The sequence below is a fragment of the Tuber melanosporum genome, assembly GCF_000151645.1.
Source record: "Tuber melanosporum whole genome shotgun sequence assembly, scaffold_36, strain Mel28".
Classification (NCBI taxonomy): Eukaryota; Fungi; Ascomycota; class Pezizomycetes; order Pezizales; family Tuberaceae; genus Tuber; species Tuber melanosporum.
This window is the reverse complement of record NW_003299041.1, coordinates 20940-36836: the sequence shown is the minus strand read 5'-3', so window position 1 is coordinate 36836 and position 15897 is coordinate 20940. Positions and strand designations below refer to the sequence as shown.

Here is a 15897-nt window from a genome sequence, read left to right as displayed (position 1 = left end):
CCTCTGCTCCTCCTGCTGTACAATAGTGGCTCCAAGATATACTTCTCCCTGAGTGGCCGAGGCGGCCCGCGAGCCAATCACGCCTCCTTCGCCTCACTCACCCTGAACGCCGGGCATAACGAACCCGAACATTTGACCATACAAAATTTCGCCCCCTGATGCCGGATAGGTTTAGCTAGGATAAATTTGAGGAATTACGCCCCCCTGTGTTCGGGTTCATTATGCCTGGCATCATATCATACGTGTGTACGAGTGCAGGACTGTACTAGTACTCCACACTATGATACTGTGCTACACTTTCGAGGAAAGAGGGTTGTCGGTTACTGTCGCTCTAGTTCAGGCGAGCCACATTGCACCATGGGCTATGGTAGCATTTGTATGGCATCTTGTGACAGAACCAACTCGTGACACCTAAGCTGAGAACATGTCTCTCCTTCGGGTTTTACAGTGCTCGTATTTGCCACATTATCCCCCCGGATTTCCACGGCAGCACAATACTCGAGTAGGCTTGAATCTACCGGTGCTCGAGCACTGGTGATTCCAAATCAACCACCAACTCCAACCCTGGCACTGATAAGTCCAGTTGGCCTATGACAGGTTGCTGGGGTCCGCAGCTAACCCCTTCCCATTTGGGTAGTCCTCGACTCCGACATCCTCTTGCAGTAATACCACCAACATTTACTCGTAGAAATCATGACTGTTCCGGGCATTCAGTGCACCAGCACAATACTCGTACCTCACGTACCAAAAAAACCCCGATTCACCGTCATACTGCACCGCCTTTCTAGGGGAACACTTTTAAAACCCCTCAATACCCTGATTGGATCTCTCTCATTCGTAGCCGCAGAATGCCTGCACCTCATTCCCGCCTGCTTGCCTGTCTAATTGACACGTTTATCGTCAGAAGGGTTGACTAAATATAGTGCGGGGTGAAGGAAAGCCTCTGCCTCCATGAATGAAATTTGGTTTGCCTTTATTCGCTTTTTTTTTTTTTTTTGCCGCATGTCACGTTTTGTGCGGCCGGCCGGCCGGCCGGGTGCGGGACGGTGCCATGGGCCCCCGCGGGTGTGCAGAGTAGAGTGTGCTTTGTACTATATTTACTTGCTTGGGACGAGTGCTTTGGGGGGGGTCAAATTAGTCCTTTCGGCCAAGTTGACACTAAGTTATCCTCTAAAGTGCCCGAAAAACACGTAGCATAATTTTTTTGAATTTTATATCAGTGCGCAGTACCCGAAAGCATATTTTTATTCCCGATATTGTGATCTGCTTGGTATGATATGATGTGGGCTTGAATCTTATAACACTATTCCACTTCACCACCAAGAGCCCCCAACACACCGAGCTGGAGCCTATCATATAAAATTCATTGGAGGATGGGCTCTGATAGCCACTTCTCGGCTTACCAATTCATCATAATCCCTACTCGCAGAGCATCATACAAAATAAATTTACTGACCTTAGTCTAATGTCTCTACCCCGCTTACCCTGGCCCTGGACCCACACAGGAAAGTGATTATTCCGACGCTACCGGATAATTCGGGTTCCAATTTATGATCCAAAATGGCAAAACCTAACCCACCGCACAATAATATCCCGGTTTCACTGACGTCAGTCCTTCGCCATTCCTTTTTTATCAATCCCCCTCCATCGGATAAACCTTCATTTTTGCTACCGTGGGGACCCTTCTTCGTCTCAATTTTGAGAAAAGTTACCCTACCATATTAACTCGTGTGATACCGACTTCTGTGGTATGATATGGCGACGATATTGCGAAGAGAGACTTGTGTTCGGGGGGTGAGTCGACGGGCAGCAGTTTGCGGAGGGAGCATAATCCAGCGAAGGACTTTCTCGTTACAGGAATTGGACGAGAAGAGGGGGAGTATGGAAGCCCCTGAGCCAACCATCATGCAAATACAATATAATTGTGACAAGGTATCAGGACTGACGGTTTATAGCCCGAGAGCGCGTTGTAATACTCGGGTCAGGATGGGGTGGCTTCGGGCTCGCCCGGCAGCTCGACCTACGGCACTACCAACCCCTAATTATCACTCCAAGAACGTACTTCGTCTTCACTCCGCTGCTCGCTTCTACCGCCGTCGGAACGCTGGAATTCCGACAGGCGATGGAGCATTCGCGTTCCCGGCCTGGCATCGAAGTTATCCGCGCTTGGGCAGAGCAAATTGATCTTTCGAAGAAGACGGTCACGGTTGAAGGTGCTGTGCAGAGCAAGGATAAGGTGGGGAGTGTCATTGGTGATGGAAAGCAGTTTGAGGTGGGATGGGATAAAGCTGTTGTTGCCGTGGGAGCTTTCAGTCAGACTTTCGGGGTCGAAGGGGTTAAGGACCATGCTTTTTTCCTGAAAGATGTGGCAGATGCTCGGGCTATTCGGAGGAGGATACTGGAGTGTGAATACCCACAAACCACTTTCAGAGTGAATTATAGGGGTTTGCTAAGCGAAGCCGCTCTATAGGTTTCGAAGAAGCAGCTTTGCCCACCGCAAGTGAGGCACGGAAGAAACAACTTTTGCATTTCGCTGTTGTGGGGGGGGGGCGTGAGTTCACCCTGTATCTGCCAATCGCGAGATTCGCTAACCGAGATGTAGCTACTGGGATCGAATTTTCCGCTGAATTACATGATCTCTTGTCGGACGATCTCACAAAGCTGTATCCATCCCTCGCCAAGTACCACCGTATCACAGTATACGATGTAGCCCCAAGAATCCTTTCCATGTTCGATACCTCCCTAGCGAAATACGCCGAAAAGGTATTCTCACGACAGAAAATCTCAATAAAAACAAGCCACCACGTGCATAAGGTAAATTCCGAAGCAGTCCACACGCGAGAAGATGGCGAAGTTCTGGTTGGCTGTGTTGTCTGGAGTACAGGTTTGGCGCCCAACCCATTCCTAGCAAAGGCACTGAAGGGCAAACTCCAGATGGATGAGCGAGGCTCCAAAATCGTCGTGGACGATCACCTGCGGGCTTCGTCCATGGACGAAAGGGGTAGCACATCCTGGCCATTGGACGACGTTTTTGCTATAGGCGACTGCGCTTCCCTTGGCGGCCAGGAATTACCCGCTACGGCACAGGTCGCAAATCAGCAAGCAATCTGGCTCGGGAAGACCCTAAACAAGGCTGCAGTCCGCAAGGCTGCAGAAGGGAAACCCGGGCCCGTCAAGGTACAAGATGAAAAAAAGTTTAGATTCCGAAGTCTAGGAATAATGGCATATCTCGGCGGTTGGAGGGCTATAACTCAAAGTGGTAGCGCAGAACTTAAGGGGTACGTAAGATTCGTATTACCCCACATAGGGGGAGAGCTGTTAGTTGCTATGGAGTATGGGGTGTGCTCGGCTAACATTAGGCGCCGCAGACGCATGGCATGGGTTCTCTGGAGGACAGCTTACCTGACTAAAAGCGTTAGCTGGAGGAATAGGATCTTGATTCCTACTCTTTGGTAAGACACTGGATTCACTTTCCCTGCTGGGTTTCGCATGAGTGTATGTGAGTGGCTTGACACTGACTGTTCTGTAGGTTTACAAATTGGGTAATGGGAAGGGATATAAACAGATTTTAGTCTGTGCCCTGGATCAAATCCGAAGGGTAGCACGGATAGTAATTCTATGGTGGTGTATGGGTCAGCATAGGTGTACTATGGATTGTTTGGGTTTAGATCATTCGATATCACTCGCAACTCATTCGATTAGCGGAGCGTCATACCGCCAAACTTGCAGGCATTGATGAGAAAACATTGGCTCCCGCTCTCGGGGGTACCTCGGCCCCTACGGCTAGGTTGCGCGAACCCAATGTTTATCGATATTGGTAACTATCTTTGTATAGGTTAGCTGCCTTAACAGCCTTACTTTCGCGGCCTTGTAGCCCAAAAATACCAACAACCTTGTCCACAGTACTGCGGGACTTATCAATCGGGCGTCATGACTTCGATCGCCTTATTTAGACTGAGGCAGTTCATCACCGACGAGGCTTTGAATTCCAGTGGCTTTACCGGCCTTTGACCACTATCGCCACCTCTCCCCCGTCGTCCCCACCGATCTAGCCGACCCTCCCCAAAACTTAAGCTCACTGCCTTAGGGTCTAAGAAATTAATCAGGGAACTATCTCTTATCCTACTAGTGCCAGCAGTCCGAATCTCTCACCCGCCAACCCTATAGTGACGTCAAAAATTCGTGGGGTGGTGGTCCTCCAAGAAAATGTTCGTCATACTCGGGTAGAATTAGTTAGTCGGGGGAAAAATACAAGAAAAAACCGCAGACTTTAGGAGAGAGACCTTTCGCAAGAGACAACGGACCAGGTAACCCCCCAGACCCAAAAATCAGGGTTGCACTTGGGTGAGACGAAAATAGTGACAAAAGTGCTCCTGACCGTCGGCGACCACACTCCCACCACCTCTTCTAACTTTAAACGGGAGGGCTAGGACTTCCTCACACATCCAAACCCCCGCACCTGGGTGTCATTCATACCCTCTTGCCCCTCACATACTCACCCTCTCTCCATCATACGCCTTTCACTGCCCAGACATGCAGCAAATGGCCTACTGCCCAACCCCCAAACCAACCCGGAGAAGGCGCTCAGAACGCTGGACTGGAGGGCATTGGACATTGGCCCGAGATATAAGGATATCTGCCCACTGGCCACCGGCTGCAAAGGCGAAGAAAGGCTATATGAGGACCTCCACTGGAAAGGCCTTCTAGCAACCTGAAAAATGCTAATTCCAGAATCACTTGATACAAAAAACCCCTCTGTACTGGATAAATGGCTGCTAGGTTCCTGGTCCATGGGCAACAGAAAATCCGCATGGTCTAGGTACAGTTAGGGGAAAATGGCTTGTGGAGATCCCGTCAACGTTACGGTACTCCCACGGCGAGGCAGAGAAGCAACGGTACGTTTTTGTGTTGGACTATTTCTTCCTGGGTGGGTGTAGACTTGTTACGATGCACTGTTTTGAACGCGGAACGGTGAGGGTTTGGGGGCGCGGGTTAGGCACTTCGATTTTTGCCCGAGGTGCTTGACGAGCTGCTCCGCGGGAGGTTCGTGGCGGTGATACATGCATTCCAGGGAAGGAGTGCATAGGTATTCTGATGCATTGTTCCTCTGTTCTCCCCTTCCCCCCTGCATCCCAGCCTTTTACAAGTGCCACGGTGACGTGAAACTGGGCAACATCTTCCTATCCTGCCAAAACTCCTAGGTCCTCAGCTACCTTGGCAACCACCACCATTCCCCGCACCCATATGTATCACTCACAAAGCTCTTCCACTCGGACTCGCGATTAGTAGGACTAGCGGAGGGGTGGGGGCCCCAACAGGCTCAGGGGGTGTTGAGGCCGTGAGGAGGGAAGTGAGGTCCTGGAGGGGTGGTATAGAGGAGAGGTCGGGCTAGTGAATGGAGGGATAGTAATGGCGGTGTTGTAGCTGGGGATCCAAAAGAAGGCGAAGGGGGCGAGAGCGCCAGAGGCGTGGAAATATTGATGTAGAGCTCCACCATGTCCCCATGAGGTGCACGAGACTGCTCGAGGTGATGATTCTGAAACGATGTTTCCGTAGTGGGGATTTATTCTAGTTTCATCCGTTCTCCTCCTATCCCCTCCTCCCCTCCCTCTCTCACTCACTCCCCTTTTACCATTTTCTTCCTTTCTCCGCCCATAGAGCCGGATTTTTAGTGTTTGGTAAGTGTGTACTGTGTACTGTGCCGGAGACCCCCAACCTCCAATCTACCAACCAGTTGACCCCGATCTGGTCACTACAAGTCACTCGCTTGGGAACGCTCTAAAAAAAGTGTCTGTGATGGTTCCTACAGTCCCTAAACAAAGTGTTCGGGAAAAGGTGAGACATCTGACTAAGCAGAATCAACAACATTTTTGGCTACTGGTGACTGCACAATGACACACAGTATCCCTGTACACCACAACTACGACCATCATTATCATCTTCACTATCATCACCACCACCATCATCATAATCATCATCTTCGCTGTCTGTCCATCCATCCATACTGCTCTCACGCTCATCGATAATGCCACTAGCTACAACACCAAAGCCCCCGGGCTATACAGCCAAGGCAGCAAATAAAACAAACATAACACATAATTATTTTTATCTTTTTTTTTCTGCTTCAAATTGAATACCCTCACTTTCGCAAGGCGTACTCACACATTTCAATTCCTCCACACGCTTTATAATTTCCACTGCGGTCCAGCGAGAGGATCCAATCCAACCATTCACGGGCTATTATGACAACAATTCATACTGAACTTGTGAACTATTGGGGGGATGAGCCAATATTTACAGTAAAAAAAATACCTCACTCACTAACTCCTCGCATTCTAATCATTGACTCTGGGAAGGGCAGCAAGGTGGCCAGTTCTTAACCACTTCCTTCCAATTATTGGGATTTATTTCGCCCTCTGCCTCTTTAAAACGGACAAAGCGTATCAAAAGTGCTTTATCTGTATCCCAAATGCAAGATTTGGGATCATTTCTATCTTTCCCTACTCGCTCTTTGGTCACTTTCCCGTCATTTCCTCTCGCTTCCCGTTCCTCTGCCTCATATTGCCTTCCATTCCCCCTCCTCCTGTTCCGACAAACCGCGATACCTTTCCACGATACACTTCAACCCGGTTAAAAAAAAAAAATCCTCTGCCTACCCGTCTACTCCTCTTGACAGCTGCTCAAATGGCAGGCGGTGGTACGAAGGCATTCATGCATGCAGTATGCGCAGAAACGAATCCCTCGCGCGGCGCCTTGTCGGTCGCAGCCTGAGGAGAAACGGGAAGAAGAAAAAGCCTCGCCAAACCACTGTCCAAAGGCCACGAGGATGAGAGTTGAGAGGAGCGAAGCGAGTGATATCTATATCTTGGGAGAGAGAGAGATGCAACAACGAACGGTATGTGAATGAATCGCCGGGCCTTGATGAGTTGTATCAGTGCCGGTACTTGGCAAATCACAGAGGTGACTGGTTGCCTTGGCGACGGAATGTCCCGCGAATCTTGGTGCCAGAGCCTCTGGACACGATGAATTGTCAAGTAGAAGAAAAGTAATAATGATAACGCCTGGGTCGGGATAATGTAGGCTAGCTAAATACTCCCAACAATCAGTGAAATAAAGTGATTTATTTTGTTCGGTTGAGGGGAGAAAAAAGGGTGGGTAATCCAACTGATGGGATAAGCGAATCACGTGAGAGGCTTTTATTGAGGAGCTTATCGCGGAGAAACCTGCAGTAAAGGGACTTGCTCTATATATCGAGTGATTTCTTGTGACTATAGGAAACTATCTGATGCACTTCGCTAGCACTGTGCTCATATTGTTCATAGGATTCGTAATCATTGCAGCGTAAATTTCGTCAACTAGGATAGGAGATAGATGTCCGCCCGGTGTGATGTCGCCCACTACATGAAGAAGGAGAAGGCGCTGCACAAAAAGAAAAGAAAAAAAAAGGTGAGTTGGACGGAAGTAAATTGGAATAAGAAAATGAATAAATTCATCGAGCATTTTCTCTTAGTCGTTCCTAATTCCACATGCATATTTACTGCGTCCTATTAGCAGATGACATGCCCGACCCTAAGGTCAGGACATACCAAACCACTTGCGACCAGACTCGAATTGCTCTTCTCCAAACTCCCTCGCAAACCTATCCTCCGCTGGCAGCGATCCAACCTTGGCGTGTACAGACGAGGCCTCCGTGGCTCGGTTTCTCCGCTTGACCTTTTTCTTAGATGCGGCGTGTGCGGAACGCTTCCTCTTAGTTCTTTTTTTTCGCAAACCTTGACAAATTTCTGTGCGGGGCGTACAGAACGTGAGTATGGTGCTGGGGGGGGTGTTGTCCAGGGCTAGTGATAACATTCTGTTTTGGTCTTCATCTTCGAGAAAGCGCTGGATGCGGAATGATTCGGCTGTCCGGGGATCGGGGGGGGAAGAGTAGTTGATTAGGTAATAGCCGGAGAGGGATGCTTGGGGAGCTCGAGTGCCATTTCTACCGCGTTGTCAACTAAGACACCAAGCGCAAGGATAGTGTGCTTTGAATATTTACGTTAGTTGAAGGCTTTCTCCGCCCGGTACTCCTGTATTAGAAATATCCGTGTTCGACTGAGAACTGTTGTGCTCAGTATCGATCTCCATAGTGGACATCGCACTAATGAGCTCAGGTAGACTTCTTGGAGAAGATGTGGCGGTAGGAGGGGGTGTGGAATGTGTAGAAGAACTGCAAGAAGCGGACATAATAATTTGTAGAAGGTGATGTGTGAGGGGTAATGTGTTTGGAGGTTTTTGGTGTTTGGAGGGTCTTGCAAGGGAAGAAGGTGCCAGACTTTATACCTCTCCCCACCTGAGAGCATCAGGTAGGGGGCGCGTCCCAAATCCGAGCACCCTCTCACGAGGACAGCAGAAATCACAATCTTCCCAGAAGGCAGCCTATCTGTTCGAGCCGTCGCCGGTTGGCCACAGAGAACACCAGTAAAAACGACTAGGTGAAGTGTCCCTTCCGCGCTAAAGCTCGACATTCCTCTGGGCCGGTGCTCTATCGCGGGGGTGCACAACACCGAACCATAATCCTGAAAAGAGGAATATTCCGTAGATCAACTAGATCGATAACCTGATGCACAGGGGTGAGGAACGGATATGACCTGTACTCGTATGAATAACCCTAGGCTCCTTCCGCGCTTGTTCTAGAAGGTAATAATGAAGAGTTCATGTGTGTCCAAATCCAAGGATGGTACGATCTGGACTTACATGAACCCCGCATTATCAAACCGGTTTATAGTAAAGTCAGGAAACACGGAATGTTCGCTGAAGCATTCTCCCGGTATCCTGTTGGGGGGGGGGTGAGGGTCATCGTTCGAATTAACACCTTCGAGGTCCAGATTCATAAGTTAACGTTCAGGTTCGGCGCTACCACTAGCCGTCCCGAAGCCCCATTCCCCCAGGACACCCGCTACCCACCACCACTACTGCTCATCCAACAGGTGAGTGGGCGCGGGGAAAGGGGAGGCCTGGTTGTCGGGTTTTCTGTCGGTCCGGTGCGCATCGTGTATACCTCGAGCTCTGGCAGCTGATATTTCGATGGGATGCGGTGCAGAGGGTTGAGCTTGACTTGTTTGACGCCCATGGTTGCCTAGAATCAATAAAACCCCTTCAGAATCCAACTGAAATCAAGGAATTGGATTGTTGCTGCCAATCCAACTACGTTGTTCGACGTCATTCCGATGATGCCAATCCATTCAAACTCGTCGAAAAAGGGTTGAGAATGGGAAATATCCCTACGTCTGTACTCGAATATTTGTCGCTCTCCCCCGGGGTATTCCGAGATTAGGAATAGGCCGAGTGTGCACCAGTAGACGCGTTCTACTGGTCAGGTCACAGTAAGAGCTCCCCGGCCATACTGTGATGCTTTTGGTGAAAAATTGTGATTAACCTAGGTCATTAACCGCGCTAAAAGGGCGCGACAAATTTGGGGATTCCGCTTCATCTCTTACTCGAATACTTTGCAGGCCAAAGGCCATATACTCGCGCGCAAACTAAGGAAAGGGATGAGCCAAAAAGTGCCCGCTCGCTGTGAACCCCTCGTATCTCGCGGCTTGTCGAAGCTTACCTATACGAAAGCTCAAGTTTCATGTCATTCACCAATGATTAGGTGAAAGAATAGAGAACGAGGCACATAAAGCCAAACTTCATTGTCATCAAGCCTACTCTACGATCGAAGAACCTTTCCTTCTTTCCCTGCTCTTGTTTTCCAAATGACGTTGGTGGACACCTGGGGGGTCGGCCTTGAGCATGGGGTTACCGGGGGGATCCAGAGACAGGTTTGGGGTTGGCTCTTTCTCCAACCGAGCCGGCTAAAACCTTCTAGCTGAGGTGAAGGCTCCTTCCTCCAAAACTCTATAAGCACAACCTATCGTACAGTACAAGTATGATACAGTGCTCGGGTGTGTTAGCAAGAATCAGGGAACTATTCTTGCCCATCCCATCCGAATGTCCATGGAGACAAGGGTCGTATTTCCGATTCTCATCGACACACTGGGCACGCTTCTCCACCTCTTCTACCCCAACAGAGGTCTTGGAGAAAGCACAGAAAAAACGGTCCTTTGGATTCGTTTCTTTCCCAATCCGGACAGACTTTTCCCAGACGAGTTCGCAGTCTAAAGAGACTAAGGGGGGGCCGGAGCACGTGCCCAAAATACTAATACCGATTTTATTATATTCTATGCCTACAGACGAACCTTCTCCCTCGTCCCCTCTTTCGTCAGACATGCCCCACTAATGATATAATAAAGGGAGTAACCGAAAGCTTAGATGACTTTTTTATAACCAGGATGCCATAGCAGGAATTCTGTGATACTATATACGTCTTCCCTCCCTCCCGCACTTAGCCTTAACTCTTCATGCGTATCGGAGGCATGCGCAGAAGCACTGCTCGTAACTTTCTAATGTTTATGAACACGGCTGCTATTGCATATAGGCCAGAAATCAGCAGGAGCCCCAAGATTTTGGTGGTATATAATAGTAGTCGTGTTCACAAACGTTAGAAAATTACGAGTATATCATAGTAAAAATGTAGGTTCCAATTGTCAAATAATGGGAAGCTACTTACTCCCACAACCACCCAATCCCAATCCCACTGTCCCTGTATCAGACACGAACCCAATGTACGATTAAGCGCAGCGCTTAATCGGGAACCATTGCGTTGTAACCTTTGTCAACTTTCGAGGCCAAAGGAAAAACTAGGAAAGATTATCATCGCGATTCAGGGCGGCGTCGGCATCGGAAGAGGCAATTGTAGTCCGCCGAAAGAATAGGCTAACTGGCGACAGGAAAAATACCGACCATGCACGCCGTGCTCAAGGCAGGCGAATTACTAGTTCGCCGGGATGCAAAAGCGAGAAGAAAAAGACTTTATAACCAACTCCAAATACGAAGACGGATAGATAGACAAGAGTGGCCACGCAAGCCAAGGAGGATTCCAGCAGAAATTATGGAAACTGTCGCTCCTCTCAGTAGGTGCTGCCAGCAAATAGTTGTCGTGGAATGTGCAACTTCTTTAGTGGCCAACGGTCCTCTGATCTGCACCGAGCCCTCCATCTCTCTAAGGGACGGCCGAGATAATATCAAGTATAGTACACACTCTCCACTCAACCAAAAATGCTAGTAAATTTGTTGTTCGCTTTGTTGTCGTTATCTTAGCTAGCCCGGAGCGTGGTACGACAGACATGATATTACAGGAATACCAATTCCGGCAAAGCCGACACTGCCGGTAGTTATCTAGCAGTAACATATCAATCTGATTCATATTAGCACTCCAGTGACAGGAAGCCTGCAGCACTCTAGGGACTTGATATTTAATTTTCTGAAGATGAAACAGTTGATGAGGATATGAACATCACGGAGTTATCAGATGGTTTGTTGCCCACCAGGCCGGGTTTATAATTATGGTGTACTTGTACTGTTGATCGGCGCGCTAAGTGCAGTGTTCAGGTATCGTGGAGCAAGTTAATTATTAGGAGCATAGACCATGAAACAGCCTGAGGCGATGAACAAAGAGTGCAATGATAAGTTTTCACCGATTCAGGGGGAAACACCCAAACTATATACTGCCAATCTCGCAAAGAAAACCATGGTACAGTACTCTCATTTATCGCGACAATCACTCCACTAGTCCCATGACATTCTGTGATCGCATCACCGCCATCTGGTACGAGCTTGGCGAGAAAAGGGACCGACACCTACCCAGTTCTCCATATAAATTTGACACAAAGATCCACATAACCAAATGCCATGCCAGCCAACCTCTTTGTTGTGCACCTTTCGGGTGTATAGAAAGCCAGGTTGGTGTCAATTCCCCCTGTGGGCAAGTTGGTACTTGTACGGTATTATACACTCTATCCATGACGATACCATGCGAAACAATCCAATACCCTCAACATACAGTGGGGGGCGGGGGGCAGGCAGGAGTGGTGCATCTGCAAGCATCACCGCAGACAGGTAAACACACACACGATCCAAACAAATCCCACGCACGGGAGGAATGCCGATCAAGTATAATTCTGTACCCTGTGATGTGATGGACTCGTTGTTGCAATAGAGACTGGCGACATGTTTATCGTGATGATTCGGTAGGGAGTGGAGTAATTGGGCCCTAGGCTAGGACGTCCAAAGTTCCCGTCTCTGGATCGAGTTAGGGAGGGAAAAACGCAGCTAAAAAAAAACAGTCTTTTGGCCCTCCGCTGAGATAGATAAAGAGAGTGAGACCAACCTTACTACGTCTCGAGCCAAGAAATGGCTCCAATTTTGGAATACCCCGGTACCAGTAGCTCCCGCAGACCTATAAAGAGTATAGTGTTCGAGCAGTGCTCACTAAATCCGCCTGATTTGAGGGAACTCAAACCGTATTGGAAACACATGAAAGACTCTTTTTTGTTACAAGATAATTTTAATGGTAAAAGTGGGGAAAGCAGGCAGCGTGTGAAGCTTGATAGAGTCATTCAGTCCCAGGGCCGAAAAATGTTGCTGTCAGGGTCTGTGATGTTTATTGCTCTTAACAGGGTGGTGTATGTGCACTTTTCGAATAGCAGCTTCAGCACTAGACTGCTCGAGTATACTCTCTATGGGTCCACGGGGGGGGGGGTATTCCAAAAGAGTGCCAATTCTTGGCTCTGAGGCACGAGAACTTAGGAGGACAACTTCAAAGTCCTACCGTGAGGTCCGGTGTCATATCTTTGATAGCACAGGTACGAGTGAACCTTTTCAATACCATGCTCTTGGCGAAAAAACCTTCCGGATACCATTGACCGAGAAATATACTATCCAAAAAGTGAAACCTTCGCACAGAACCACATCGGTCTGACCTCGCTTAATAGTAGTATGTTCTTGGTGATTTTTTGGGCCAAGAATCCTAAGAAAATTGCTAAAAAAAATAATTTAGAAAAATATTAGCAGGTCTCAGGTAGTTCTGGATTTTTTATAAGATTTTTTACAATATTTTTGGATTGTTTGAGGGGTAAAAGGACTGGGGAACTCTGTGCTAGAGTGAATATTTTGTTGATCGTTGCAATGTGAAACCTTGCAATGGTATGTTTTTGCCAAGAATAGTATTATAAAGGTACCCCCCCCGTTTTCCATGGTATTTGAAAGGTTTTCTCCACAGGTACAGTACTCTGGTCAGGGGTGAAGTATTGGGACAAACAGGGGGGCAATAGTCCGTGCAAAGAATACAAAAAATACCTTTTTTATTGGCCCCGCTATTACACAGGTGAATTTATTTTCCTTTTTAGGTATCCGGGAGTCTTAACTTATACGAATGTGGGAATTTCTGCCATGGCCCTCTACACCCCTGATTGTCCACATACTTTCCCCCCCCCTACCCCGAGTACTGGATGATACTCTACAAGCAAAGGTACTGATGTATACAGGTACTGTATCCTACTTATGCCGTCATCTGGGAGCCAGGACTAAAAAAAGCAATTCTTCACGGGGGCAGACCTCCAGTGTGTATATAAGCCCGTTGACTGTTTCGAGTACTTTGGATTATACAAGTACGAGTACTCCTTCTGTTTCCATCCCCTTTTCTCTTTCCATCTCTTAACTTTCATTCCCTTATTCCATTGCTATGGGACCCCTAGACTACCGGCACCTGAGGTTTCAGCATCCCCTCCACCAGTCAAGTATTGCAGCCTAAGTTCCCGATAAAACCACCACCACCACCCCGAAGCTAACCTGGTCGCAAAATCCCGATAGGCCCAAAGCTTAAGCCAATCTTTAACATCGCCATCATAATCATCTGATCATTGCCCGCTCGGTATCGGTACAACACAAGCACAGCTCCTCAATTCTACACATTCCCGTTGAATCGGCCGAGCGGGAAGCCTAACCCAACCACCCGACGACGACACTCGCAAAAGCAAGCAATCACACAACCCTGACAGCACTCCCAAGATCCCGATACGACAACAGAAGTCCACTCGAGCACCACACGCATCGTGCCATACCGCTACTCGAGTACCAGGGAAATGCCTCCGAACCAGCCAGCACAGTGCCGTACACCGCGACAAAGTAGCCGAGAAGAATATATGATATCCCACTAATATAAAATCGCCAAAGACCTTTCTTTCTTTCCCCCCGTCCATCCAAAAGCCCACAAAATTGCACGAGCAACACGACAGTAAGGCAACCCGACCACCATAGGTTGAAGTCAGCTCCTCACGACTCAACCACTGTGCTGTATTCGTACAGCAAGCAGAGCACGGCAAAGCACAGCTCAGCCCACCTTTACCATCCTTCCGGCGAACCAGGAACCAGGAGGAAAATTGGGGACAAAGAAGCAAAGAAAAGGAAAAAGAAAGGAAAAAAGAGCGAACCATCCGAACTGTCGCATCACATTACTGGTAATCCGCCCATCATATCTGGCCCTGTGGTAGGGAGACACCGTCCGTACAAGTAGATAATTATATTCTTATCCGCTAATCTGTGTACGCATTTCGCATCTTTTTTTTTTTTTTTGCCTGGGTTAATGATCTAGGTTAATCCCAGATTCCCTTTTACCAGAGCCGGTACGGTTTGGGAGCTCCTGCTGTGACCTGACCAGTACCTGTAGAGAGCACCTACACGATTGTCACACACAGCTCCTAAACTCGGAATATTATAGCGAGCTAAAAGCGAGAAATACCGACAAAGGGATGGGTAGGTAGGTAAGTAGGGTCGGTACCGGTAGAGAAAAAACGCGCGCAGTGATAAGCCCCGATATACTGGTAACCGGACTATATCATATCCATTACGATATGTGGTTATGACACCTGTAATTTATATATTTGTAACGACCCTTCAAGAATGGCATTACAGAAGACCAGACCTACTGGTAGGCTCATACTGGTATCAAGAGACTGCCAGGTACAGAAGTATGATGATAACATCTAACACATATATCAAGACTGAAACCTTTATCCTATTTAAGTCTAATTATGTAGTACTCTATTTTAAGCAATCATCATATTATTCATAAGGAAATACATAAGTAGAAAAAGAAAGAAAAGAAAAAACTTCAGTAAAAATTTTAAAAGCACTGTTGATGAAATATGATTTTTTCAAAGAGAAAATATCACTGTAATAATATTGTAATACTACTAAGCATAATATATTACTTAAAATATATATATATATATATATATAAATTCAGAAATTATACTTTTAATTTGCATTTTGCTATGAGTAGTAGGCTGGAACTGAGAATATAATAATTCTTTAATAATTTGAATATTTCATCCTGCATTGCCTTAATTAACCATATTTTTATAATATTTTCTGCAATACTTAAATTTAAACAATTGATAAATAAGATAGACTATACTATGCATGTTATTATGTGAAAAATATACTAGAGTACAAGGGTAAGTACAGCACAGTAACACAAACTTTGATGAAAATGCTTAAGTTGATGGTCAATTCTGAGACAATGCTAATTAACCAAAAACCGACAGAAAAAACACTGTTTTTTTTTGACTGCTAACCATGGACATAGACTATCACAACTTCCTAACCTTTAAAGAAAACAAAGTATGAAATCTAAAGGAACCTGTGACTAGTGGATGATTGACAAAAGGCATGCAGAAATAATATTAGATGAGTACATTAGAGTTGTTACCTTGGAGGAAAATGCTGGCTAGCACTGGACGGATATTGGACAAGAGCTAGAAAGTGACTATTGTACTTGCCAGAAGGTAGGATGGAATTGATGAGTGTCTCCTTTTTTTATATATATATAATAGTACATCATTATCGAGTTATTTAAAGTATAATAGATTTACAAGTGGATGAGAGAGAATGACACTCCTTCTAACCAAATATGAACTGGTTGGCCACCAATATTTAACAATGTGAGAATTCAGCATAGTGAGGGGAGAAACC

General features: G+C 47.1%; 3 protein-coding genes; 2 read left to right on the top strand and 1 right to left on the bottom strand.

Moving 5' to 3' along the window:
• Positions 1-1682: 1682 nt before the first annotated feature.
• Positions 1683-5560, top strand: GSTUM_00007410001 (uncharacterized protein). XM_002839402.2 has 7 exons: positions 1683-1879; positions 1956-2405; positions 2471-2551; positions 2603-3278; positions 3369-3452; positions 3530-4307; positions 4369-5560. Exons 1-6 carry the CDS (start codon positions 1756-1758, stop codon positions 3570-3572), a joined length of 1458 nt encoding a protein of 485 aa, XP_002839448.1. The 5' UTR covers positions 1683-1755; the 3' UTR covers positions 3573-4307; positions 4369-5560.
• A 220-nt stretch (positions 5561-5780) lies between these two features.
• Positions 5781-6907, top strand: GSTUM_00007409001 (uncharacterized protein; the record flags this gene model as incomplete). XM_002839401.2 has 1 exon in its annotated part: positions 5781-6907. Exon 1 carries the CDS (start codon positions 6716-6718, stop codon positions 6905-6907), a length of 192 nt encoding a protein of 63 aa, XP_002839447.1. The 5' UTR covers positions 5781-6715.
• A 559-nt stretch (positions 6908-7466) lies between these two features.
• GSTUM_00007408001 (uncharacterized protein) lies at positions 7467-8342 on the bottom strand (the record flags this gene model as incomplete). XM_002839400.2 has 2 exons in its annotated part: positions 7467-7981; positions 8039-8342. The coding sequence occupies one exon, from the start codon at positions 8340-8342 to the stop codon at positions 8040-8042; it is 303 nt and encodes a 100-aa protein (XP_002839446.1). The 3' UTR covers positions 7467-7981; position 8039.
• Between the last annotated feature and the right edge of the window lie 7555 nt (positions 8343-15897).